Source organism: Acomys russatus, chromosome 14 (genome assembly GCF_903995435.1).
Source record: "Acomys russatus chromosome 14, mAcoRus1.1, whole genome shotgun sequence".
Classification (NCBI taxonomy): Eukaryota; Metazoa; Chordata; class Mammalia; order Rodentia; family Muridae; genus Acomys; species Acomys russatus.
Window position 1 is genome coordinate 4,398,404 of NC_067150.1, and position 25,527 is coordinate 4,423,930.

The following is a 25,527-nucleotide window of genomic DNA, read 5'->3' on the forward strand; positions in this document are numbered from 1 at the left end:
CACACAGCGTTATTAAGACTACAGTGTGTGTGGTATGTGAACTTTGCTTAATGCTTTAAACTGATATTCTCGCATTGTCAAACTTTGTATAACACTACCTCTATCTGTGTCTATCATTATAATGCATGTAGTCACTAGACAGTACACTGCACAGAAACTTAACTAGACTGCATTCTATAAAGTCCACCTCTGTTTACTCTCAGGCTCACTGCATTAGAAGTATGCTATAATCAAAGATGAATCAATTTATCAAGACATACCTTTCTGTTATCACAAATACCTAACAAGCCTGTTTTATTACACCATTTCTGTTACACAAATGTACCGTACTAGCCTTCTTTCTGAAAACTCAATGTTTTATATAATTATTCATATACAAAAGCATACTCCATGGAATTCAAACAGCACCGTTTTATACAAATGCTCAGATTTCCATAACTGGGTTTATTTCTAGGAAAACATAGGAGGAAATGAAGACTCTTGAGGGCTGTGAATCTGAAAGAAAAAAATGATAGTTTAGAAAACTAATTGCAAATCAGTGATGGCCTCTTCAATTTATTCACTCATATCCAAAAATGGCATATTCTAGATAATAATTTTAACTGCAGCAGCTCATCCAACTTAGAAAACGTCTAAATCAAAATACACACTTGCAATCACTTCCCAGAGCACTAATGATGCTTGTCTTTAAATGCACAGCATTGCATAGTTTAAAAAAGTAAAACTTTGGGCAAGGCATGGTGGCACATGCCTTTAATCCCGGCACTCCGGAGGCAGAGGCAGGTGGATCACTGTGAGTTCCAGGCCAGCCTGGTCTACAAAGCGAGACTAGGACAACCAAGGCTACATAGAGAGACCCTGTCTCAAAAACAAAACAAAAAATAAGTAAAACTTTGACAAGAACTGGACATTTCCATCCAGGAAAACAAATAGCTCCCAATTTCATGTTCATTTTACTTCCTGTTTGTTTACTGTTAGAGAAAATATGCCGTGCTTCTTGAGCACCTTTATTTTTTGCAGGGTCTCATCGCGTAGCCTAGACTGGCTAGAAAGGCAATGTAACCCAAGCTGGTTTTCAAACTTTTTGGAATTCTCCTACCTCGGCCTCCCAAGTGCTAGGACCACACTACCACCAGGCTCCTTTTTCTGATTTACAGATATTTTGATTCAGCATTTCCTGGAGACAAGACACCCAAAGATAATGGAAAGATGGATGGTCTGCCGGGCTGCTGATTAGCTCTGTGTTAAAAACATTTGCCCTGGGTTTAACCACGAGAATATGTATACACATATATATACACGTACGTACGTACGTACATACATACATACATCCCCGAAGCATGCCTGCAATCTCAATCTCAACACTTGGAAGATCGAGACAGGGAGTGAGATGCTGGACCAAATTAACCTAGATAAAGGTATCATCATTAAAGCAATTCATTAAGGACGACCATTCACTAATAATTCCAAAGCAACCACCACAGAGAGCATCTCAAAAACAAAAAAGTACAATTGCCTGTAAAACGCTGGCCTGGAACAAGGCTACCACTACGCGTGCGACTTAACCACACCAGGTGTTTTCTCTTCAGCAAAGAACCCACTCAGCTCTACACACACTGCAGGGGAGGGGCAGGTTGGTTGGGAAGACAAGCAACAGAAAAGACATGTTTCCCACTTAAACCACGGAATTATTTCTCACAACACTGCGGAGTGCAAACAGTAAATTATATGAGAACCGTGATCTCCCTGTCGCACAACTGCCTTGATTTAAAGACATTAAAGGGACGCTAAGCTCCAAACTCTGCAGAAACTCTGAAAGACAGGTGAGGCGGTGCACGCTAGTAATCCCAGCACCTAGGAGGCAGGAGCATTGCCGCAAGTTCGAGACCAGCCTGGGCTGAGTCAAAAAATAAACCGAAAGGAAAAGAAAGCAAAACTGTTAACACGAGTCCAAGCCCAAGGGCTGGGGAAGCGAGAGGTGGTCGGGTGGCCCTAAGAACACAGGCGTTCTTACAACACGGGCTGAACTGGCTTCGGGGCGCCGGCTCGCTCACCCCGCCAGGCCGAGGGAGCCGCACTCACCGCGGAGCCAGACGACTCGGCCCCCGCGCACCGGGAAAGCCGCAGCGCCCGAGCGCTCGTCCGCGGCCTTCCCGAAAGCCCTCGGGGCCGGCCGGACGTTGCGGACGCACGGTGAGGTCAGCACGTCGAGCGTCACAATGTGGGGGCGTGGTAGGTTAGCCGCGCGCGACTGCGCTTGCGCTCGCGCTTGCGTGCTCGGGGTTTTGAAGCCTAGCGTCAGGGCCTCATTTTCCGGGATGGAGCAAAGCTGGGTTTTCGCCGAAGTGCGTTCCTTGGCGGCCTGCGGTTTCGGGCTTCGAGACCGTATCTTAACTCGCCGTGCATCTTTAAGGGTGGCAACGAAGAGCTGCTGCTCGTGGCTCGGGAAACGCTATGGAAAAGTCCGGGCGGGTGTTTTCCCTCCTCACCCCGCCAGGGTCCTAGAGACACGCACTGCGGCAAACGTGGCTTCCTGAGACCCTTTGAGGCGGAGAGGCAGTTATGGTTTTTTTTTTTAATTAAAAAAAAAATGCTCTTTCAGGCGACCCAAATTAAACACAACAAGCCATAAACAAAAAGATAAGTAAAAAGCAGGTATATAGTTTGGAGAAAGGCATAGTGGGAGGGCTAACGGGAATAGGGGAGAGTATGATTAAACTGCATTATAAATCTGATGAAACTGTGAAAGTATAAATTTAAATATTAAAAGAACTTTATTGCTCACTGGCTTGTCTGCCACCCCACCCCCACCCTTTGCCGCCTCTCCCACACACAAGGACTACAAAAGCATTAGCAGGAAGGGAAGGGAAGGGATTTTCCAGTGTTTTCCCGCCACCCGCCCACATTTGGATGTTTAGGTTTTGTTATTTGGTTGTTTGGGGTTTGTTTTTGCACTTTTTAAAACAGTTGTTAGTTTGAGAAAGGATTTTACTAAAGGGCCAATGCTGACCTAGGAATTAGCGTCCTGCCTCAGTTTCCTGCAAGCTGAGATTAGAAATGTAGCTTACTACGAGGCGGGGGTGGGGGTGCCTACGATTTAATTTACCTTCGGCTGGACGGTCTTGCCCATTGAAATCAGATCTCTCCAGGGGAACTCCACGGGCCAAACATTTCAAAAACTTAGAAATAACAGACCCCTAGATTAGGCAGCCAGGGGAATTCCGAGACCCCGAATTATTTCCCATTTCCTTTCCCCATCATTTCTGGGCTGTAAGTCAGTCAGTCACAGAACAAGCAGTCATCTGTTCTAATGTTGATAGTAAAAATAAAGTATTTGTGATACAGAGAAAAGACATGTGGTTCTCAGTGACTAAGAACTTCCAAAAATAAACATGGTGCCAGAGTTCTGTTCAAGTCACTACTTCTCGGAAAGGTACAGAAAACATTCCTAATGTTTGTGGGACTCAGCAAGACTTGCATACATTAAGTTGGAGAGTATGTCTCTTTTTCAGTTCTTGTCCCAACCAAAACATGAGATATCAAGTCTACTTAAGTATGTAGGAAATTCCAATCCCCAAACCCAGAAGTAATAGAACTACTTTTTTTTTTTTAATATTGTATAATCTTGGAGTCCAATCAAATGGTCAATGTTGTTGACCATTTATATTCAACTAATACTTTTCCTATTGTCCATGTAGAGTCCCTTGTAATTTCTAAAAGATCGTATGTATTACATAATATATAACAATATATTTATATATAGCAAATATTTAATAAAACATTTGTTGAGGTGGTTACCATGACATCTTTCATCATTTTATATACAAAAAAATATATATACACTTCAAGATAATTTTGAAGAAAAAAATAAGATTGAAAAGACTTCTACAGCCAGGTGGTGGTGATGCAGGCCTTTAATCTCAGCACTCAAGGAGAAAGAGGCAGGTGGACTGTTGTGAGTTCGAGGCCAGCTTGGTCTACAGCATGAGTCCAGAGCAGTTAAGGCTATACAGAGAAACTCTGTCTCGAAAAACCAAAAAACTCTGTCTACAAAATAAAGTGTATAATAAAGCCAGGGTCTGGGGAGATAGTAGTTAAGAGCACTGGCTGCTGTTACAGAAGACCCTGGTTCAGTTGCTAAAATCCACATCGTGGCTCCCAAGTAGCTATAATCCAAAGATGTGACACCCTCTTCTGGCGTCTGTAGGAGTGTATGCAAGTAATTAAGTGCACAGACACATTCAGGCAAAATACACAAAATATATAGTTGAGTGAAAATGCATATTTGCAAGTTCTTAGTGGTATGCCTTTCTCCACTTCCTAAACTGCAGAGTCCAGTCATGGTCAGCAGAGGTACTGGGAATACACAGCATAGATACACCATAACATGTCAAATATTTGATTTGAAAAGCAGTACAGAGGCAGGGATAGTGGCTCAGGTAGGAGGATTGCTGCCAGATCAAGGCCAGCCTGGGCTACACACTAAGTTCCAAACTAAAGCACTTTGTTTCTTTTCGTCCCTGTAGCTATGGTGGTAAGAGTAGATACCACCAGGTGGCGCATGTGCAAAATCCAGAGAAACAGGCGGTCCCTGGACCACAAACTAGCATCTGAGCCGGGGGCCACAACAAAGCTGTTGGCAGTGATGGTGAAGGGAAGACGGAGGCAGCTGCCAACCTTTGGACCAACCATGGTCCACTCTACCCAGCTTCAGATAATCATGCAGACTGCAGTATGGAAGGCATCCGGGCAAGGCACAGGCCTGTCACTGAAGAGGTGAATAGGGATAGCAGGGGAATTTGAGCCCTGCACCTCTTTCCTGCCTGCCAAGACCTTTTCTTTTCTCCTCCTCCTCCTCCCCCCGCCCCCATTTTTGAGACAGGGTTTCTCAGTGTAGTGTTGACTGTCTTGGACTCGCTCTGTAGACTGGGCTGGCCCCAAACTCAAAAAGATCTGCCTGCCTCCGACTCCCAGTGCTGGGATTAAAGGTGGGTGCCACCATGCCTATCACATTAAAAGAAATAAAGGAGAAGAAGGAGCAGGAGGAAGAGAGAAAGAAAGAAAAAAAAAAAAGAAAGAAAGAGAGGGCTATTTTTCCCCAAGATTGGAAAAGTTTGGTTTCAGCGGTATTAGAAGCGGCACAACAATTACAATGGTTGTCATGGTGACAAAGTGAGGCTGTGAGGACAGAACAAGAAAACGACAAGGGAGATAAATGTTGATAAAAATCAATTGCTTGGTGAAGGGAGATATGCTGACTTAAGAGAACAAATCAAGTCTGAAGATAGAGTAATGGAACAATGTCATGTTGCAGCCTTAAGAGCTTGGGACATGGTAGAGGAACCTGGTGAGACAATCATTCCATTTACTAAAAATTTCAAGGGTTTGGGGAAGCCTTCACAGAATTTTTTTAGAGAGATTGGGTATAGCTCCAGAACTGTGGAGGTAAAAGTTCTAGACCTCAAAGTAACCAGCACAATAATCCAGAAGAAAATATCACTTGTAGGAGAGAGCAAGGAGCTTCTGGCCATGATGGTAATGAGGTGCCAAGACTTTCAGGGTACTGCAGCCACCGTGGGAAAGGAAGACATTGGTCTAGGGATTATCAATCTAGAGATGTTCAAGGTAATACCTTGCCAATAGGAAATGGCAGGAGGGGCCCATCAGCTTGTGGCCACGACAATAATATAAAGCAGATTTCCCTGGCCAGTCCAGGAGCAACGGACTTGCAGTAAAATGAGGATGAGGTATCAGTGACCTAATGCATGCTATTGAAGGCAGCGTTGCCTTGGATCTGGCCTCAACTATGTCTCTTACACTATCTCCACAGGTTGAATGTTACAAAATAAGCACTGGTATTTACGGTTCTTTGCCTTCAGGGACAGTGGGATAATTCTAGGAAGAGATGGATTGACTTCTCAAGGTCTTACTGTGCATCCCAGTATTATAGATGGGGACTGTAAGGATGAAATAAAAATCATGGCATGTGCAAAGCAGGAGATGCAAATTAATGCAGGGGCTAGATTGCTCAGCTGTTGCTGTTTCCTTACAGCAAGGGCAAAGCCGCTCCAGTAGAAACAACAGGTGCATTTGGGAGTACTGGAAAACATGTGTTCTGGCAAATAATGGTTAATGATCAGAGACCTAATGAATGGCGATGAAATAGAAGGTCTGGCAGACACTGGCACCGACGTCAGGATTCTCTCCAACAGGCATTGGAATCAAGATTGGCAACTCCAGAAGGTTTATACAGAAATTCTAGGAATTGGTAAATTATCTCAAATAAAACAAAGCACACAGTGGATTAAGTGTGTGGGATTAGAAGGGCAGACAGGGAAGCTGAGACGCTATATGGCTGACATACCCATAAATCTTTGCGGAAGGGATCTCTTACAATAATGGGGTACTCAGATTAAATTCCTGCCATTACAGAAACAAACACTGATGCTTCTGGGGAAGATATTAATATGAGTAATCAGGAACAACCACAAGCTATGCCCATTGTCCAAACTCAGAACTCTTCAGGTATTGAGTATCCAAATTTATAAGAGGGGCCACTGCTGATGATCAGCAGCCTTGCCCCTAAGATGGATTTCAAACAGACCTGTTGCCAAACTCTTTCCTGTCTTATACTTAGAGGGAATTCTCTGTTTTTTCATTGTCCTTTTATTACAATATTTCATGCTTAGAAGAATTAGGAGAAAGGCTAATGACATAGAAAAGCCGGAAGGGTCAGTAAGTTCTATTCTTTTGGAAAAGATTGCAGATTTAACTGGACAGATGAAAAGGCTGAGGAAAAAAAATGATGGGAAAGCAGATAAAATTTTTGGTAATTGGAGTGATGAAGGACAGAAAATAGAGAGACCAGAAAGCCAAAAAAAAAAAAAAAAAAAAAAAAAAAAAAAAAAAAAAAAAAAAAAAAAAAAAAAAAAAAACCGGAAGAGTCAATAAGCTCTATCCTTTTGGAAAGAATTACTAACTTGACTGAACAAATGGGCAAAATGCAAAAAAACTGGAAGGGCTGGAAAAGCAGAAGGCACCTTTGGTTAAAAAGGGTGAAAAAGGTCAGAAACCAAAGGAAAAGGAAGTCAGACAGACCAAAAGGTCTTTGGAGGAAAATGTCCCGGTGGAGGACACCTCCACAGTCACCCAGACACCTTCAGCTTTTCCAGTCACTGTAAGGCATGTGCCCACACAAAATGGTCTGGCATCCTGTAGACATGATGGATTTAAAACATTTTAAGGAATCTGTCGTCAAATATGATATACACTCTACCTTTGTTAAACAAATGTTAAGCAGCTGGCCACTCAGAATAGACTTGTTCCCCGAGATTGGAAAAATTTAGTTTCAGCGGTATTGAAAGCAGCACAACAGTTACGGTGGTTATCATGGTGGCGAACCAGCACGCAGGCCAGAGACACCTAAGGACCTGTCCCATGGAACGGATACTGGAAGGTTCACTCTTTTTTCCCTTTAACCTTTTTTCCCTCTTGTGTAAACTAGTTGGGTTGTATAATAAAGTTTAATAGTTAAGAAACAGAGCCTACCATACCTCAGTTCAAAAAATGAGAGTTGTATGCAATCCTTATGGAATTGTTAGATTTTCCTGAATCTCTTAATATAATTACTGACTCTCAATATATAGAAAGAGTTGTTTTGCATATAGAAACTGCTGAATTTACTCCTGATAACTCAGAATTAACTACATTATATATAGAACTGCAACAGGTCATCAGAAGTAGAAAATATCCCTTGTATATTACTCATATTCAATCCCATAAGGCTTTCCCAGATCCATTGGCACACAGAAATGAGAAAGGTGGCCAATTATTAATAGGAAATGTGTTCAAAGCCTCAAAATTTCATGAAAAACATCATGTTAATGGTAAGGGTTTGAAGAAAAATTCCCTATGAGTTGGCAACAAGCCAGAGAAATAATTAATAGGTGTCCTACATGTTCTTTGTATAATCAGATCCCATTACCTGCTGGAATTAACCCTAAGGATACCAAAAGGAATGAAATCTGGAAGATGGATGTGTTTCATTTTGCAGAATTTGGAAGACTAAGGTGTGTACATCATACCATTGATACATATTCAGGGATTCAATGGGCAACTGACTTAAGTTCTGAAAAGGCTAATTGTGTAATTACTCATTTACTGGAAATAATGGGAATACCTTAATGAATGAAGACTGACAATGCTCCTGTATATGTATCCCTTAAGAGAAGAAATTCTTTACATATTATAATATAAAACACATTACTAGTATACCACACAATCCTACAGGACAAAGAGTTATTGAAAGAGCTAATCATACCTTAAAAGAGATGCTTATTAAACAAAAAAGAAGGACAAAAAACCCCAGGGGCAGATTAAATAATGATTTGTTGACTTTAAATTTTTTTAATGTTGGTGATGAAGGGACAACACAGCAGCTGAGAGACATTGGATTATAGAAAAAACTGAGGAACTAGGACAACCAATATACTATAAACATCTGTTGAAAATGGACTGGAAACCTGCAATAGTTTTGAGATGGGGATGTGGTTATGTTTATATATCTACAGGGAGTGGAAAAATATGGTTACCGACAGAACTTATAAAGATCAGATCTAGAGCCGAGCGTGGTGGCGCATGCCTTTAATCCCAGCACTTGGGAGGCAGAGGCAGGTGGATCGCTGTGAGTTCGAGGCCAGCCTGGTCTACAAAGTGAGTCCAGGACAGCCAAGACTATACAGAGAAACCTTCTCTCGAAAAACAAAAAACAAAAAACAAAAACAAAAACAAAAAAATCAAATCTAACCAAGGGTTACCTGGTCCTGATGACATGACATTCTTTCATACAGCTTGGATATTACAGCTTAAACAGATATATAAAATTGATGGTTTAAGCCTGCTCAAAAATAGGACAGATGTTTATCTTTAGATAATTTGTGCACCTTGCATATTTCATAGATATATGCTTATACTAATAATTTTTAAAGTTTGCTTATTTTCAGAGGAAAAAAACAGATAATAATGAAAACAAAACAGGTGGCCCAGGTGATTCAACCTCGAAGATTGCCTCAGCTACTGTTTCCTCAAGAAATTGCATGCATATGAACATTAAAAGAGCTAGCCTGTGTCTCAGAAAACCAAAAAAAAAAAAAAAAAAAAAAAAAAGAGCTAGCCCAAGCCGGGTGTGGTAGCAGATGCCTTTCATTCCAGCACTCAGAAGGCAGAGGCAGTTGGATCCCTGTGAGTTTGAGGCCAAAGTGAGTCCAGGACAGCCAAGACTATACAGAGAAGCCCTGTCTCCAAAAAAAGGGGGGTTGGGGCTAACCCAAAGGATTAATCCTAAAAAGACTAGATAGAAACAGATACAGCTAGCTTTTCCAATGCTTGGCCAATACCTTGGTTTTTCCTAAGGATACCAAAAAGATATTTTTACCCCCAGAGAGCAAAAAGTAATTTTGAAAACACGACGCCCCCATTCCCAATAGGTGGGGTGGGTGTTTTTGGTGGGACACCAATGTTTATTATTGTCTAGGGGGGTTAGTTATAAGTTAGTAAAAGCTACACTTAGGGATTTCTTTCTTCTATCCTTCATCTCTCTTATCTTTCTATCCTATCTAGCGTTCAGGGAAAGGGAGGAAGAAGGGAAGGATAAAAGGGGAGGATATAGAATAAAAGGTAGATTATTGAATCTACTAGCCTCAAATATTTTACATTGGTATTGTAGATTGATGGAAATTTAAGACTATTTTATTCAACATTTGCTTCACGGATTGTATATTGTATGTTGATAAAAATTTAAACTGTACCTTGCATGTTGGTGGAAATTTAAGATTATTTCATTGAACATTTACTTAATGTATTGTACATATGCAACTCATTTAAAAAGGTGATGTACAGTTCTAGTCTTACGAAAGCTAACTGTTATAACCTGTTCAGGATAGTTGGAGATAAAAGTTGGTAATTAGTCACCTACAAATCTTACTAGGTACTAAATTAGTTAATTACAGAATAAGCTTTATCTAGTCTCTCACATATATGTTAGGCAAATAGTAAATAGCTAAAAACCACCAATGTTTGTTTATCTAGATACATTAAGATAGATAGATGAGTTAAACAAATGATAAACAGATATATAAATAAATTGATAGATACAAATATGTATAATAGTAAACAGAAGGATGGTCTTCAAACACTTCAGAGATTTATAGAATATGGCATTTAATAATAAAGAGCTTTTCTGACAGAGAGACACACCTGCTCCTGACAACACCACCAATCTACTTCAAGGGAGATGATGGGCATAGAAGAAATAAGTGTGGCAGAATGACCACTGGACAGAAGTACTGTTCTTGTCTCTACTGGTGACGGCAGACTGGCAGCCCAAACTGTGAGTATAGCAGCACAGGGTAACTGGCTGTGCAGCCTTACAGGGACTGGCTGGTCCAGTTCTTCAGAACTCCTGCTTCACAATTATGTCTGTCAGATACACTGGGCCAGAAGGCTGAAGACTGGATACCCCACCAATAGAGAAAAACCTGTGACTGTCCAGACAGTCAGTCAACTCTCTCTGTCCTGTCTTCCTTTTGGAAGTTGCTTGCCTGTGCTTCCTTTATATTAGATAATATTTCCTTCTTGGATCTCTGATGGGGTTGAATGAATCATGTCTTATAAACTAAATGTAAGTGTTTGTCACAGGAGGCATGAAATCACATCCAAGAACAATCCAGAGAGCAAAGCACACCTGAGGTAAAAGGCTCTCCGCCTTTTTTCCTGGAGCCTCTCTCTCTCAATTCCCCAAGGCGTTGTCCACCATGGGTCACTCTTTTGAACCTATTCCAACAGATTACCAACCTATGTTTAGCCACTTGGAGCCTTGCTGCTGTGCAGTACCCAGTGAAACCGCACCCAGCGACTGCTGGGGGCTCTGCTGCTGCCCTTCTGAGGTTGACAAGCATAAGGAATATCTAATCATCCTGGGACTCCACCTGGCTTGGGTGATGTACATCCTGCTCCCTAAAAAGTGTTCCTAGCAACCTGTTAGCAACCCAAGCACTCCCTCTTGCATCAGGGCACACACATGTGCACTTAAAAAGACTGTTACTTCCCTTAGCAACCTCTTGATCACGTTCCATTTCTATTCAAATATATCTCAAAGCAGGAGAGATGGGCCAATTGGCATAAGACTAGATTTGGGTTCATGCCCAATAAGGCACGTTGCTCCCTTTGAGTTGACTTTAGGGGAAAATCCCCTCTTTACTATCTTATATTGGATGTCCATTTGATTAAAATCAGACCCATCATGGGAAGGGACGTGCAATGAGCAAAGGCTTACATACCCAACCCTGTCAGTCAAAACAGGGAACCCTCACTATGGCCCTTTGCAACCAAGTTCCTTTTCTGTTGAAACCCACAAAAGCCCCCAAACAACAGGGCCTTGAATATTATCACTCATATTGCCCACTGTCACTCTTGACACTTGTTTCTTTCTGACCTGCCCTCTTTGAATAAAGGCTTCCTGCTCCTTTGCAATCTCTTTCATTCTCAATAAGACACTCAAAAATCTTCAAACTCTCATCCCAGACCAAGATTACCAGTAACACTGTCAAGCCAGTCCAGACTCTCCATCTTGCTGTTGTGCACTAGCCTGGTCTAGTTTCCTTCTGAAACTTTTCCCATCAGCCTCTATGCATAAGGTTATTGTCCCCTGATATGTCAATAAAGCAGCTTACAGCCAATCAGTGAGCAGGGGCGAGAATAGGGCTGGACTAACAGGAGTTAGAGGAGAAAGTAGGGATTCTGCCATAGGCGGATGTACAGGAGGGACCAGGAGAGCGAACTCAGCAAGGAATGCTGCAAAGTACAAGCATCTCTGGGAAGTACACTGGGAGGAAGCTAAACTAGCTTACATGGTTAAGAACAGATTAATAGCTAGGCAGTGGAAGCACATGCCTTTAATCTCAGCGCTTGGAGGTAGAAGCAAGCATATCTCTGTGAGTTTGAGGCCAGCCTGGTCTACAAAAACATATAGCCAAGGCTACACAAAGAAACCCTGTCTCAAAAAAAAAACAAAAAACAAAAAACAAAACAAAACAAAAAAAAACAACCAAAACCCCAAAGAAAAAAAGAATAAATTAATAACTGCTCAGTTTTTGTGCTGTGAAGCTTATTATTAAACAAATAAAAAAGAGTCTCAATTTTTTGTATGATAGCCAGGTTAAGAGAGAAACTGAAAACAAAATATAGTTTTATTAAGATAACTAACATCTTCCTGTCTGAGTTGTGGCTTCTTGCTCTCTTTCTAGAAGGGCTTCCCCTAGGAGGGACTTCCTGTTCAGCATGCTGTCTGCCCAGTATATCCAAATGAGGCTCCTTGCACACTCTGGCACTGTCCTATTTGCTCACTGTTGCTGTGATAAAACAGTGACTAAAACTTGGGGAGGAAGTTAGCTGCTTACAGGTTACAATTCATTGTTTAGGGAAAACCAAAGCAAGAACCTGGAGACAGGAACTGAAGCAAAGACCCTGACGGAACAGCTTAACTGACTTGCTTCCCAGGTTTGCTCATCCTGCTTTCAGGACCATCAGCCTAGAGACCGCAGCAGCACCGTGGGCTTGGCCACGCCTACATTAACTAGCAACTAAGAAAGATGCTCTACAGATGTGTCCACAGGCAAATCTGATGGAGGCCACTCTTCCACTGAGAAGCCATAGTCTCAGTTTGTCAACTCAACCACTGAAGCTGTAACAGCTAGCTTGTGAGCGTGTGCTGCCTTGGATTAGCTCCCCAATCCTTGAGTTTAAGGGTGACCTTCAGGTAAGAGCTTTCCTGCTCTGTCATTTCTCTCCCAGAGTAAACTGTCATCAAATTCCCTTCCACATTTCGAGATCATCCCCTCCCCCATCTATGACAAACTCATGCAGGACTGGGGAAACGCCATAACAAGGAATAACCCTGGCAAACACAAGACTAAAAACACTCCTGTTCGTTCTGTATGCACTTCCAGTCAAGGAAGCGTTGGCCTGACCTGTGTAGGTTAAATGTCACGGTGCAACACCTGACTTTATACATGGCCGTTGGGATTCAAACTCAAGTCCTCATGCTTTTCTTTTTTTTAATTTTTTTTTTTTTTAAGATTTATTTATTTATCATGTATAGTGTTCGGCCTGCATGTGAGCCAGCAGGCCAGAAGAGGGAGCCATATCTCATTGTAGATGGTTGTGAGCCACCATGTGGTTGCCGGAAATTGAACTCAGGACCTCTGGGAGAGCAACCAGTGCTCTTACCCCTGAGCCATCTCTCCAGCCCCAGCCCACTGGTCCTCATGCTTTTGTGCCCATCACTTTACTGATTGCATTCATCTCCTTAGCCCCATCATTTAAGAATTCTTAAAAAGGGGCTGACTGCTCTTCCAGAGGTCCTGAGTTCAATTCCCAGCAACCACATGGTAGCTCACAACCATCTATGATTCAATCTTCTGGTGTGCAGGAGTACATGCACGCAGATCATTATATATATAATAAATAAATAAATCTTTAAAAAAAATAATTCTTAAAAAATATGGGGAGGCCTGGCAGCACTCAGAGGAAAGGGAAGCAGGCTATCCGGATGAGACCTGATAGGCTGTGATCACATGGTAAAGGAGGAAGTCCCATTCTGTCACAGGTCTAGGGGGAGGGGAATAGGGCAGAAGAGGGAAGGGAGCACAGGAAGATACAATTGAGGGGATAACAGTAGGGATGAAATCTGAATAAATTATTTTTAAAAAAGATATGATAGGAATCTGGGTACAACTAACCTAACCAGCATCATAAAAATAAATAAATAAATGAATAAATAAATAAATAAGAACAAGAGTAATTGTGCTGCTTTATTAATATTTTCCTCACTCATTCTTTACAAAAATTCCATATCCCTAAAATGCCAATAAATTACAGGAATTTCTACACATAAAACACTTGGAAAATCTGTGTTCGCAGTTCTTGAAGCAACTCGAAAAGATTTCAAGTTCTGAATTATAAACGCCAACATCGTAAATCTTCTCTGAGGCTTTCAGGAGTGCGGGCAACCCCTGGTACTGAAGAACAAGACCAAAAACCTGTCCCTCAGCACCTGTATATATGAGCACACACAGTCAGGTGCCAGCAGTACACAAGATGTTTACCAAAAACAGCCTTCTGGGTTGTAGATAAATAACACTTTTAAGGAAACCAATTAAATTATTATATAGCTAATCCATTCACTCTTGAGTTCAGACAGAGGCTTTTCTTTTCTTTTTTTATTGTTATATGAGGGCTTTATCTGCAGAAGAGGGCATCAGATCACATTGTAGATGGTTGTGAGCCACCATGTGGTTGCTGGGAATTGAACTCAGGACCTCTGGAAGAGCAGGTGGCGCTCTTAACCACTGAGCCATCTCTCCAGCCCCCAAAGGCTTTTCTTTCTTCATCGCTTCTTGAGGCAGTGTCTCATGCAGTCCCGGCTGGCCTCACGGAACTTCTGTCCCTCCTGCTGTCCCTCCAACGCCGGGTCCTGCTCAGGAGAGAAAAGTGCGCACGGTGCCCTTGATGGTTCCTCTGCAGATGGGGCACTTTCTCAGGGACGGGGCGCAGTCTTTGCAGACGACCAGATGGCCACAGGGGATGAACACAATGGACACCTCTCTGTCCATACACACTTTGCAGGTTCTTTCCTCCTGTAGTTTCCGTAGCTGTTCTTCCATCGGCAGAGCTAGAACGAGAGGAAATGTGTTATTTTAAATACAGGGCTCTCTCTGTGAAGCCCAGGCTGACCTCAGACTCTGATCCTCCCTCCTCCACTCCCCAAGTGCTGGTGACATGGCACATGATGCCATGTGGGCAAGAGGAAAGAACTGTCAGTGAAAAGCCACCTGCTATTACCTGTGATGTCATCTGTGGGAAGACTCCGAATGTCCTGTTGCACTGGGGGAGGGAAGGGCAAAGCATTACTGTGGCAACCAAGGCTGGTATTTACATTCAAATTTTTATTTATTTATTTATTTATTTATTTTATTTTATTTTTTTAAATTAATTTATTCTTGTTACATCTCAATGTTCATTCAAATTTTTATTAATCTAGTTTTAATATTTGTTTGATACATAGAATTATTCTGTAACCCAAGCTGGCAATGAACTCAAAAATCCTCCTGCCTCAACCTCCTGAATGCTGTGATTACAGGTGTATATTAACACGTCCAGCAGCAAATTTATTTATGAGAGAGAGAACAGAGAGAGAGAGAGAGACAGAGAGAGAGACAGAACTTTTGGGAGTTTTTCCTTTCCACTGTGAGTTCTGAGGGCCAATCTCAGGTCATCAGATGTGTGCCAGGCTTAAGGGGCAAGCACTTTCACCTGCTGAGCCATCTCATCAGCACCCACCCCAACCCCACGCAGCAGATTACCAACGCTTTGGACAAAAATTCATTAACAACAAAAGCCCTTAATTCTTGTGCAATTAAAATTTATAAGTTGGAGCTGGTCGCAGTGGTGCATGCCTTTAATCTCAGCACTCGGGAGGCAGAGGCAGGTGGATTTCTGTGAGTTTGAGGCCAGCCTGGCCTACAAAGCAAATCCAGGACAGCCAGGGCTACATAGAGAAACCCTGTCTCAAAATTAAAAAAAAATATATATATATATGTGTGTGTCTGTGTGTGTGTGTGTGTGTGTGTGTGTGTGTGTGTGTGTGTGTAAGTTGGGGGTGGGAAAGCTGCAGAGATGACTCAGCAGATAAGAGCAATGGCTGCTCTTCCAGAGGACCCAGGTTCAACGCCACATGGCCGCTCACAACTGTTTATAACTGTAAGATCTGATAACCTCATAGACACACATGCAAGTAAATCACCAATGCACATTAAAAACAAAAAGAATTACAAGTTGGACTGAGTTATTTTCAATTTACTAATTATTAAATTTTACAAATATCCATTTACTAATAAAAACCTATTTTCTTTTTTTTTTTTTTAAGATTTATTTATTTATTACATATACAGTGTTCTGCTTGCATGTACACCTGCTCACCAGAAGAGGGCATCAGATCACATTGTAGATGGTTGTGAGCCACCATGTGGTTGCTGGGAATTGAACTCAGGACCTCTGGAAGAGCACGTGGCATTCTTAACCACTGAGCCATCTCTCCAGCCCCAAAAACCTATTTTCTTTTGCTTGTTTGTTTTGAAACAGGGTTTCTCTGTGTAGCCTTGGCTATGCTGGAACTCACTCTGTAGACCAGGCTGGCCTCAAATTCACTATGATCTACCTGAGTGCTGGGACTAAAGGTGTGTGCCATCACTGCCCTGCCTAAACCTATTTTCAATTGGCCTAGACAGTTCCCCCAATCGTCTCCTAGCACTTACCAAATAAATCTTTGTATAAGGCAGGGTCACTCTCCTGGAGGGAGTTTCTGAATGAGGTTGCTGCAGTGCTTCCTTTGGCTAAAACAGTATCAATCAGAGCTTTTGCTTGCAAGGTCTGTGGCTGCTGTTTTATAGCATCGGACTCCTGCTCAGTGATCGCCCCGGCACTTAGGAGACAATCCAGGAATGGTGTCACACACGTCAAATGTTGGAAGAGCACCATCTTGTTCTTCCGAATTAATGTTAGATCATCTTTATGAAGAGAGAGAGAGAGAGAAACGTGTTCAAATTCTGTGCACATCTTCTCTCCATACCTACAAGCTGCATGAATGAAATCGTATGTATTTGTTTAGAGATCTATGTACCTCAGCTTGGCCTCCAATTCTCCATGACATTAAACTTCTAATTTTTCTTCTCCTACCGCGAGTGCCAATTTTCCAGACAGGTGGCACCGGGCCCAGTTTATGTGGAAGGATCAAACCCCGGGGCTTTGTGCATGCTGGGGAGGGACTCTGCCAATGGAGCGATGTCTGTAGCCCAATACTTATCTCTTCATTTTTAGTATTCTATTTTCTATTATAAAGCTATACCTATAAAGTGATGGATACTAATATGATCAGCCTGAAACATTACTTTAGGAGAAGCAGTAAGATTTTAGATAATTGAGCGCGCGCGCGCGCCCGTGTGTGTGTGTGTGTGTGTGTGTGTGTGTGTGTGTGTGTGGAGAGAGAGAGAGAGACAGAGAACCACATTATAGGACACATATATAGAACCACATTAAGAAGTGTAAAAGAGCTGGGAGGTGGTGGCGCATGCCTTTAATCCCAGCCCTTGGGAGGCAGAGGCAGGCGGATCTCTGTGAGTTCGAGGCCAGCCTGGTCTACAGAGCAAGTTCTAAGACAGCTAGATCTGTTACACAGAGAAACTCTGTCTTGAAAAAAAAAAAAAAAAAAAAAGTACAAAAGAAGGGATAGAGAGATGGCTCAGAGGTTAAGAGCACTGGCTGTTCTTCCAGAGGTCCTGAGTTCACATGGTGGCTCACAACTATCTATAATGTAATCTAATGCCCTCTTCTGGCCTGCAGGCGCACATGCAGGTAGAGCATCATATACATAAAAATAAATAATTTTTTTTTAACTGTAAAAAAAAGTTAAGAGGATAAAGGGGACAGTCTGCTTTTTTCAGTGTGCTGTGGCTCTGGTGCATGCTCGGAAAGAGGTAACTGTGTTTTTGTCTAGCCCAGAGTGAGTAGAGCAGTCAGAACCAGAAGAGGACTGCATATGCGAGAGGAAGCTGGCTCTGAGTGCAGAACAGAGAGCAGGGTAGCAAACAAAGCTAACACTCTTGGGGGTGGAAAACAAGCTGAGGATTCCTTAAACCAAGACTAAGGGAAGATGGTTTTCTGTGGGCAGGAAGGGGACTTAAATATGAACGTGTGCACTTAAGCCAGGCAGGGTGGACCACACCTGTCATCACAGCACTTGGGAGGCAGAGGAAGGAAGACCAGGATTCAACTACGCAGCAAGTTTAAGGCCAGCATGAGGGGCCTGAGACACTGTCTCTAGGAGGGAGGGGAGGCCAGAGGGATGGCTCAGCGCTAAGAAGGGCTCACAAGCACACACACTGAGACACACAACATACAGACACACATGCGCGCACACATACGTCTTCAAAAATTGAGAACTGATTTGCGAGTGTATTAGTATGTTGAAATCAAGTTCCTTGGTGCAAAATTTGTGCTTTAAGAGTAAAATATAGAGCCGGGCGTGGTGGCGCACACCTTTAATCCCAGCACTCGGGAGGCAGAGGCAGGCGGATCACTGTGAGTTCGAGGCCAGCCTGGTCTACAAAGTGAGTCCAGGATGGCCAAGGCTACACAGAGAAACCCTGTCTCAAAAAACAAACAAAAAAAAAAGAGTAAAATATAATGTTTTATTAATTTAAAAGATGTGTGCACATACATAAAAAAAAATCACACCTATAATGTGATTGCTTTGGACTTTTAAAGGTTAAAGAACCAGTTTTTTTTTTAATGTCCCATGAGTAATTTTATGCAAAGCCAACAACTCAGCCTAAAAATATAAATTCAAATACGGTTTGCAGGGCTGGAGAGGTGGCTCGACTGCTCTTCCAGAGGTCCTGAGTTCAATCCCCAGCCACAGGCACTGCACAGACACACGCAGGCAAGATGCCCATATACATAAAATAAAGATAAATAAGTCTAAAAAAATTGTTGAAGTTTGCTCAACATATGCTTTATTTTTTAAACTTAGTGAGTAATTCTGGCATATTTTTAAGTGAGTGAGTGTGTGTGTGTGCGCGCGCGTGATCGCGCGTTCGTGAGGACAGGAAAACCTGTGTGAGTCAAATCAGTTCTCCGCTATCACCAAATTGGTTCTAGGGACAAAGCTATGGTGGTTGGGTTCAGCAGGAAAAGATTTTACTCTGAATTGTGCCCCCCAGCCCCAGCCCTCTACAATGTACTTTATTGTGAAGGTCTTTTTTTTTTTCCAGAATTTAAATTTAGAATATGAAACATAAAAGAGACCAGGCTGGGTGGATGGGCATCTTTTTGGAGGAGCTTGTGACTCCGTACCTGACTCCGTTTCCTCTGCAGCTTGCTGTTTCTGCTCTTCCCTCATTTCATCTTCAGCATCGAGCAGGCCAATCACGAGATCACTGACGGTCCTGTAATTCTCCCCGCTGGCCAGGATCTGACGCTGAACTGTCTGTCTCACCAGGCTCCTGCTGAAGCCCATGTCCAATGCCGCTTTCACCACAGGCGTGTTCATCATGATGGCATCTTCTGGACTTTCGCCTGGTCCGAAATGCACGACTGTACGGAAGAGGGTTTAGTAGACATTAGCAGCACCCACACAACTTCTGGTTGAGGCTGTTGGTTGGAGAATCCTTCTCGGTCAGTCTAGCCTGGAGCTTATTATGTGTCCCAGGCTGATCTAAATTCATGGCAATTCTCCTGCCTTAGCTAGCTAAGTGCTGGGCGTAAACTAACATTCCTGGCTTCACATACTTTTTAAATAGAAAGTTATTGCAATGTTAAAACCATAAAATCTGAAAAATAAGCCAGGAGTGGTGGCATGCACCTTTAATGCCAGCCCTCGCGAGGCAGAGGCAGGCAGATCTCTGTGCACTTGAGGCCAGCCTGGTCTACAAAGTGAGTCCAGGACAGGACAGCCAAGGCTAACACAGAGAGACCCTGTCTCAAAAAGACCAAAAAAAAAAAAATGTATTGTATTGGGGCTGGAGAGATAGCTCAGTGGTTAAGAGCACTGTCTGCTCTTCCAGAGGACCCAGGTTCAATTCCCAGCAACCACATGGCAGCTCACAACCATCTGTAACTCCAATTCCAGGTACACCCAACACCTCACACAGACACATTTGCAGGCAAAACACCAATACACATAAAACTAAACAATTATCAAAATGTATTGCATTGTACACTACATTGTCAATTATAAATTACAAATCAACATGAATGTCCATTTCCTATTGTAACCTTTTAAATTTTTTTGTTTATTTTTAGGATGGGATCTTGAGTAGTTCAATAGAGCCTTGAACACTCGATCCCTTCACCTCTACTTCCCAAGTGCTGGACTGTCACACCTACCCTCACCTTCCATCTTAATACAAAGTGGTTCCCTCTAATGCAGGAACTATGACCATCATACATACCTGCTGCCTCTGCAGTCTCATCTTCCGGGGTATCTGACGTAGATAATAGCTACAGGAAGAAAAACACACACGGTAAAATATAAACTGCATCATACTACTGCACTGATAAATCACCACAAGACACGCCTACTACAGAGCTGGGCGTGGTGGCACCCGCCTGTAATCCCAGCACTCAGGAGGCAGAGGCAGGCGGATCGCTGTGAGTTCGAGGCCAGCCTGGTCTACAAAGTGAGTCCAGGACATCCAAGGCTATACAGAGAAACCCTGTTTTGAAAAACAAAAAAAAAAAAAACAAAACAAAAAAACCTACTACAAACTGACTTTGCCATCAACACGTCATTTTTTTTTTTCAGTTGGAAGCAATATTTCATTTGCATTCACCAGAGATTTGAGTAACAAGGTTCTAAGTTAAGAGCTTCCCATGGGCAGTGTGCTCCTGGGAGCAAAGCCTGTCTGTCCTCAGCGGAGACACAAGCTAGGTGTTCTGGGAGGCAGCCAGTTCCCCAGCCATCTGCTGGGACAGGTTCTACCCAGTCACTAGGAATTGAACTCAGGACCTCTAGAAAAGGAGCCAGTGCTCTTAACCTCTGAGCCATCTCTCCAGCCCCTACAAATAATTTTTTAAAAGATCTATTTATTTATTATATATACAGTATTCTGCCTGCATGTGTGCCTGCATGCCAGAAGAGGGCACCAGATCTATTCTAGATGGCTGTGAGCCACCATGTGGTTGCTGGGAATTGAACTCAGGACCTTTGGAAGGACACTGTTCTTAACACTCTGAGCCATCTCTCCAGTCCTTTACCAATACTTTTAAAAATAATTTATTAAATAATTAAAAATTTGCCAGGCATGGTGGTGCAAGCCTTTAATCCCAGCACTCGGGAGGCAGAGGCAGGCGGATCACTGTGAGTTCGAGGCCAGCCTGGTCTACAAAGTGAGTCCAGGACAGCCAAGGCTACACAGAGAGACCCTGTCTTGAAAAAATAAATAATAATTTTAAACATTTCCGTTGGAAAGCAATCATTTTTTTTTTTTTTTTTAAAAAGGTCTTTCCCACCTGTTCAAGTAGATGAGGATAAGTGGCTTGAACTTGACTGACAAACTCTTGTCCCTTGATTTCTGTCAGGTACTCACATCTAAAACGCAAACAAGACGAAGCATTGAGAGTTACTTAAGAAGGCAGCATTGTTTATTATCAGCTTCCTAATGTACAGTTCATCTGATATGATTAAAAATTAATCTTAATTTCCAAAGGTGAAATGAAAACAAGAAACCCATGTCCAGAAGTTCATCTCATGGGAAATCTACTCAAGCGCCCAGGTGACAGGATGCTGATTTTTGTCTTGTTTTTTGAGACAGGGTTTCTCTGTGTAGCCCTGGGCTGACCTGGACTCGCTTTATAGACCAGGCTGGCCTCGAACTCACCGCCATCCGCCTGCCCCTGCCTCCCAAGTGCTGGGATTAAAGACAGGCCCCACCACACCTGGCCTAGGATACCGATTCTTCATGTTAGAAGAAAGAGGCCATGGCAGCCAGTGCAGACTGATCCTAGGTGTGTTTGTTTTCCTTTTGAAGTTTTTGACAGACTTATTTTTTTTTTTCCTGCGTGCCTAATTCTGTGTCTGTGTGTGTGTTTGTATGAATGCACCTGTTTGCATAAAGCACCCGGTCCCCCAGCAATGGAGACCGCAGCAGGTGAGAGCTGTCTGAAGTGGCCTAGGAACCAGGAAACTAACCACTGAGCAACCTCTCTAGCCCTTGCGTGGGAAGTTTTAAATCTGTTGTTTACGGCTAGCATGACTTTGACTGACCCACTTGTCATATCATTTGGCTGTCTTACAAACTTAGTTTTACTACTTTATAATTTGCAGTTTTAATACCAGGCTATTCAATGCCTCTGCTAATTTTGAAACTCCAAAGAAGTTTATGGTACACAGGGAAGAGCTCATCTGACCATCAGGAGGCTGGCAAATATTTCTCCTGAGGTTGAACACACACACACACAGTCACCACACTATTCCCTTGGCACAGGGAAAGGTTGGTCCAGGATGGAGGGGAGCGGCCACTGTGCTGGAAAGGCTGACCACTGAGTGCTGGCCATAAGGAGCTCCTTAGCGCCATCTACTCAGAGCTCCTCACTGCTCTGTAACCTTCTAAGGCGCCTAAAAATGCCCTTTAGGAACATGGAAACAGGGAGTCATGGCAATTTTATGGGCAGAAAACATGCAAAGATGGACTTGCAGGAAAGAATGTGTCTACTCAACAGTGCATGGCTTTGATTCCAGTACTCGGGAGGCAGAGGCAGGCGGATCTCTGAGTTCCAGGCCAGCCTGGACTACAGAGCCAGCTCCAAGAGAGTCAGGGCTACATGGAGAAACTCTCTTTAGAATAACAAACAAACGCTGGGCAGTGGTGTGGTGGCACACACTTTTAATCCCAGCACTTGGTAGGCAGAGGCAGGCTGATCTCTTTAAGTTCGAGGCCAGCCTGGTCTACAAAGAAACCCTGTCTCGGAAAAAAAAAAAAAAAGAAAGAAAGAAAGAAAGAAAGAAAGAGAAAGAAAAACAAACAAGCTGGGCGTGGTGCTGCACGCCTTTAATCCCAGCACTTGGGAGGGAGAGGCAGGTGGATCGATGTGAGTTCAAGGCCAGCCTGGTCTACAAAGTGAGTCCAGGACAGCCAAGACAACACAGAGAGACCCTGTCTCGAAAAACCAAAAACAAAACAAACAAACAGCAACAACAACAAAAACAAACAAAAAAAAAAAAAAAAAGAAAGAAAGAAAAACAAACAAAAACTATGTGACTTTTTCAAGACAAACTTTCTCTGTGTTAGCTATGGCTGTCCTGGACTCACTTTTGTAGACCAGGCTGGTCTTGAACTCACAGTGATCCACCTGCCTCTGCCTCTCAAGAGTTGGGATTAAAGGCGTGCGCCACCATGCCCAACTGTGACTATTCTTTATAATCTTCACAATGTTTAAAATCTGAAGTAGTGGGGCTGCAGAGATGCCCGAGCAATTAAGAGCGCTGGGTGTTCTTCCAGAGAACCCAGGTTTGATTCCCAGCTCCCACATGTTGACTCAGAACCATCTAGAACTCTAGTCACCGAGGATCCAACGCCCTCTTCTGTCCTCTGCAGGCACTGCACACACAAGGTACACAGACATATATTCAGGGAAAACACTCATACACATAAAAATAAAATAAAATCAGCCGGGCATGGTGGCGCATGCCTTTAATCCCAGCACTTGGGAGGCAGAGGCAGGCGGATCGCTGTGAGTTCGAGGCCAGCCTGGTCTATAAAGTGAGTCCAGGACAGCCAAGGCTACACAGAGAGACTCTGTCTCAAAAAATAAAATAAAATAAAATCTACAGACCTTAAGAGGCAAACTTGCTATAAAGGAAGAAAATATATCTCATGAAAATCGTAGAAGAGGCAAGGAGAATTTCAAAGCAGTTACCTTGGAAACCACTTGGCGTGCTCCACCCAGGGGTCATCTCCAGACTCCCAGCACCTCAGCCCACCGTCACAGCAAAAGCACTTGACGTCATCACTGTGTCCTAAAATTCATTTTGAACCAAAACTTATAAATACATCAAGTTTGCCCATTCCCACATGTGATATAAGCCTGATGGATCTTTAAGATTCTCCGATTAAAGTTCTTACCTGTGTAATAAAAGCCGGCGCTTGCGAGTTGCTGGGGAAGAACCAGAGCGCTGGAAGGCCAGCTGAGGAAGGTTCTAAGGCGCGCGGCCTGCGTCTGCATGCTCAGGTTAGTGACGGTGTATCTCGAAACGGATCCACCCCGCGCTTTTATGAACGGACAGCTGGGGAAATGCCTCCTGTGCTCTGACGTAGCGTCGTCCTTCGGTTCCCAGTTGCTCAGTTTCCCGCCACAGGCAAAGCAGGCCACTCTGTCTCCAGGCCCTATGTAGTAGAAGCCTGCTTTGGCCAGCTCGGCCGGTGACAGAAAGGACAAAGGCCATGTTTGATAGGTGAGTAACCGGGCCTTCTCTGAGTTCATTGCAAAGTGGGAGGGACTGGTCGTCAAAGCGGGGCCATCTTGGTTGGCCCTGAAGTTCACAGGGTCTGAGGGGAAGCTTGAGAAAGAGCCGCTGAAATAGCCGGTGTTCTCCAAACTTGCAAGGAAGGAAGGAATGGTGCTCGTTGCTGCAGGAGGGAGAGAAGGCTGTGGGCTGGCTTCCGGCCTCTTCGGTGGATTGAGGGTCTGCACAAAGCTGCAGCTGGGGTACAGCTTTCTGTGCTTGTCAACGGGACTGTCCCCTTGTTTCCAGTTGTCCAGCATCAGGCCACAGCAGAAGCACTTGACCTTGTCGTTGACGCCCGTGTAATAAAAGCCAGCGCGAGCCAGGCTCCTTTCCGAGACAGGAACTCCAGCGGGGAAGGCGGAGTAGGTGGACAAGCGGTACAGCTCACACGAGAAGTCATACTTCAACTCAAAGGTGTCGGTGCCCTTCATCAGCTTGGCCAGGAGCACACTGTCTTGAACCATGGTCATGGCGATGCGCTGGGAGGGGGAGGGGCCAGCCTTTCTCTGGGGAGGTCGTTTTGTGCATGGCTTCTGGTCAGTTTTACTACTAGGCTGAACACCTAAAATAAGAACAAACTCATATATTTTTTTTCTTTTATGAATTTTGGGGTTCAGTAGGATGAACTTCTAAGGCCTACCCTGATACATTTTAAGGCACAATTATACACAACCATACCTTTGTATAATCTTCATGCACACAAAAACTAGAGTCTGCCTAATAGCCAATGTACTGCTAAAGTTAATCCCACTCTGACAGTGTTTGGGGCCCCTCTGTGCCAGGCATCTTGAAGGCAAGCCTGCTTCTCTCTGCCACTGGGGTGCACTAGTGGCACTCACCCAACTGCATTAAAAACTACGTGTTCCACAGAGAATGAAAACACGATTCAGATACAGTTTTAACATAACAACCCTCTTCAAAACTTGTTTAGTCTTCGCTTCCTTTCAAAGGACCCAGATCAGTTATTAGCCCATCTTCTGCTCAAAAACCCCTCTTCTGCTCATCAGTGTAGCACAGTGGAGTGAGGCCAGGGCCACGGGCACACGGAGGAGCCTGTGCCTCACCACCGAGCTAGCCTGCAGGACTCAAACTTAGGGGGGGCGGGGGGCCAGAGGGCAGTAGGAAGGGGTTCCAGACAGGGTTTCTCTGTGTAGCCCTAGCTGTCCCAGAACTCATTCTGTAGACCAGGCTGGCCTCCAACTCAGAGATTCGCCTGCCTCTGCCTCATGGGTGCTGGGCTTAAAGGCGCGTGCGCCACCATTACTGGCTTGAGACTTAAACTTTTAGTTTTAGTCAGAAATTATCTCAGAGTGTTCCTTGAACCCATATTTATCAAGACAAAAAAAAAAAAAAAAAAAAAAAGTCCATTACAATCTGAACAGCAGAGACCTTCAAAATTGGAACTTTCT

At 43.5% G+C, this 25,527-nt stretch overlaps 1 protein-coding gene across 1 annotated transcript; it reads right to left on the reverse strand.

Moving 5' to 3' along the window:
* Window positions 1–14,484: 14,484 nt before the first annotated feature.
* Window positions 14,485–24,609, reverse strand: LOC127198100 (baculoviral IAP repeat-containing protein 3). The gene is made up of 8 exons (XM_051155891.1): window positions 23,736–24,609; window positions 23,530–23,629; window positions 21,124–21,202; window positions 20,064–20,112; window positions 18,967–19,206; window positions 16,371–16,622; window positions 14,899–14,940; window positions 14,485–14,728 (listed from the first exon to the last, which is right to left on the reverse strand). Exons 1-8 carry the CDS (start codon window positions 24,586–24,588, stop codon window positions 14,535–14,537), a joined length of 1,809 nt encoding a protein of 602 aa, XP_051011848.1. The 5' UTR covers window positions 24,589–24,609; the 3' UTR covers window positions 14,485–14,534.
* Between the last annotated feature and the right edge of the window lie 918 nt (window positions 24,610–25,527).